This window comes from Microtus ochrogaster, chromosome 22 (assembly GCF_000317375.1).
Source record: "Microtus ochrogaster isolate Prairie Vole_2 chromosome 22, MicOch1.0, whole genome shotgun sequence".
NCBI classification, from domain to species: domain Eukaryota; kingdom Metazoa; phylum Chordata; class Mammalia; order Rodentia; family Cricetidae; genus Microtus; species Microtus ochrogaster.
In genome coordinates, this window is record NC_022023.1 from 32,279,139 (window position 1) to 32,281,737 (window position 2,599).

The following is a 2,599-nucleotide window of genomic DNA, read 5'->3' on the forward strand; positions in this document are numbered from 1 at the left end:
CTATCAGCACCATGAGCATTCTGATCACAAACACTTTTGCTGTTGCTGAAGGTGTTGTCTCGTGAGCGTGGTTCCTAGGAAACCATGGGGCTCCTTCGTCTTTACTGTCTGGTACAGAACAATCGCAAACAAGAGAGTCATGGTTTTGGACAGGGGCTATTTCCATGGCAACAAAAATTGCAAAGAAACAGCAAGAAAGCCTCAGAAGTTAGCTTGAGAATTCTATTTATGTCAAGGAGGATGAAGACACGATACTTTCAGATAAATAGTTTTACTCAGGAAAGGTAGAAAAAACCAAGTCAATGGTGATCTGTTGAAGATGTTGGTGAGCCACTGAGGCATGTCAGGTCACAGGGCTGAGAGGAGAGCAGCCAGCCATCGAGTGCACAGAGCGGTGATCGCTCCAAAGTCACCTCTGAGGTCCAGGCAGTACTCTTCCTCACTGCTCCACTCTGCTGTTTGACATCTCCGTGGTGTCCTGAGGGACACTGCTTCCATTTTCGCCCGTCTCAGGGGCGTCCTGCAGAGCCCTCTGGAGAATTATCTTGAGGGTCTGATGCTTCAGCTGATGCCTAAAGGAGCCCACGAAGAAGTAAATGACAGGGTTGGCACAGCTGTTAATGGCAGTCAGAACAAGAGATGTCAGATAAAGGCCATAGGCAAATACGCCATAATCAGTTTTAATCCAGATTAACAGGAACCAGTGGATGCCAAAGGGTAAGCCGCAGAGGAGAAAAACCAGCACTGTGAGCATGATGGTCGCATACAGTCTGGTGAGCTTTATCCGACCAGCACCACAGAACAACCTGGCCAGCAGGGCCAGGCTGGACAAAAAGAGGACCACAAACAAAAATATCAGGCACGCGGCAGTGAAGAAGTTAGATACCAGACACCGGTTGTCATTTTCGAATTTGGCATCTAAGAAGCCACAGAAATACCGGTTCAGAATGCTGATCAACATGGACAGGACCCAGATCGCAGCGCACACGACAGTTGATGTGTGTTTCGGGCGGCGGCAGCGATACCAGATTGGGCACAGGACAGACAGGCAGCGCTCGGTGCTGATGGCACTGAGCATGCTCAGGCCTGCTATGTAGGGAACCATCATGACGGTGTTAAAGGCCGGGAGGAAGATAATGTTGGGATAGGAAAACTTGAGGAGAAGCAGCATGGAGTCTATGATGTGACAGAGGAGGAACAGGAAGTCAGCCACCGCCAGGTTTAGGATGTAGACGGAGAAGGCGTTCCTACGCAAGCGGAAGCCCAGGAACCAGAACACAATAGCGTTTCCTGTCAGTCCAACCAGTCCTGCGATGACGATCATCAAGTTTGGGACCAAGGTCCTGCTGTTGAAACTCCCAGGCACGGTTTTGTCCATTGAATTTGTTGTGACTGCCATTCCCGAGGCTGAGGTGTTGGGGCTCAGAAACCCTGCCACGGTGCTGCTGGGAACACAGAGAAGACGTGAGCCTGCTGTATGTATACACCTTTTATTAAAGATGTATTTTTATTGGCACATATTAACTGTATAAGATGATGTGTTTTACTATGAGATTTCCAGACATGTTTATAATGTAATTTTTAATGATCACTAACTAATTTCCAGGCCTATTTTAGCATCTTGTGTTTCAGGGGAGGTGGTACAGGCTAGCAGAGGTCAGGCAACTTACTAAAACCCCAAAGCCCTGGAACCTGCCCCGTCCCCTTTGAGCAGTCCTTTAGAATTATCACCACAGTGCATTAGTTATATGTAGGTGGGATTCAAGCCAGAAAATGTTCAAATTAGTTTCAAGATGGCAATGAATATTGTAGATTAAGAAACCACCAGGCTTAAATGAAATACAGAAGGAGCGAGGAAAAGAAGCCAACACCGTGGAACGAAATAGTCACCTAGAGGAAAAATCAGAACCTGGAAGCTTGCTTATCCCCCTTCCCCACCTTACAAAAGCAGTCATGATTTCAGGAATTCACAGAGGCAGGAGGATGCATTGTTCTTTGGAGAGGCAGACAGACATCCGGCACTGAATGCACCCCATTCTCGATGCCCTGTCTAAGAGACACTGGCTGCCTTGGTCCCTATTTCCATTTAGGGAGTTTAAAAGTTTGCACAGCTAGTTTTAGGGTCTGATGCATTTTCTTTTTCATGAAACCAGGAAATCCATAGCAACAAGTTATTTATACTTAGTTTGTTGACTAACCTACTTGGATTTGTAGAATCCTCATTTAACACGAGGGACGGGGAGAAGAGAACTAAATACTCCTCTGATTATACCATGCAAGTCATTTTATTACTCATCCCTGATCAATTGCAGTGCTGCTTAAGGTTTTCTCTCCTCACATCACTGTGCCCTCTCACTATGATGGTCTGCATCACCACACACACAAACACACACCATGATGTACTGCGTCTCTACACACCCCACCATGATGCCCTACATCTCTACACACCCCACCATGATGCCCTACTTCACTACACACCCTACCATGATGCTGTACATCACTAAACACCCCACCATGATGATCTACATCACTACACACCCCACCATGATGCCCTACATCACTACACACCCCACCATGATGATCTACATCACTACACACC

The 2,599-nt window shown here is 46.9% G+C and overlaps 1 protein-coding gene across 1 annotated transcript; it reads right to left on the reverse strand.

The window, feature by feature from the left end:
- Nucleotides 1-439: 439 nt before the first annotated feature.
- Nucleotides 440-1,441, reverse strand: LOC101983068 (mas-related G-protein coupled receptor member A). Its single transcript, XM_005357846.1, has one exon. It carries the CDS (start codon nt 1,397-1,399, stop codon nt 440-442), a length of 960 nt encoding a protein of 319 aa, XP_005357903.1. The 5' UTR covers nt 1,400-1,441.
- Between the last annotated feature and the right edge of the window lie 1,158 nt (nt 1,442-2,599).

Bases quoted from the DNA above. Each gene is read 5' to 3' on its own strand.
- LOC101983068 (XM_005357846.1), bottom strand. From the start codon at position 1,399: ATGGCAGTCACAACAAATTCAATGGACAAAACCGTGCCTGGGAGTTTC.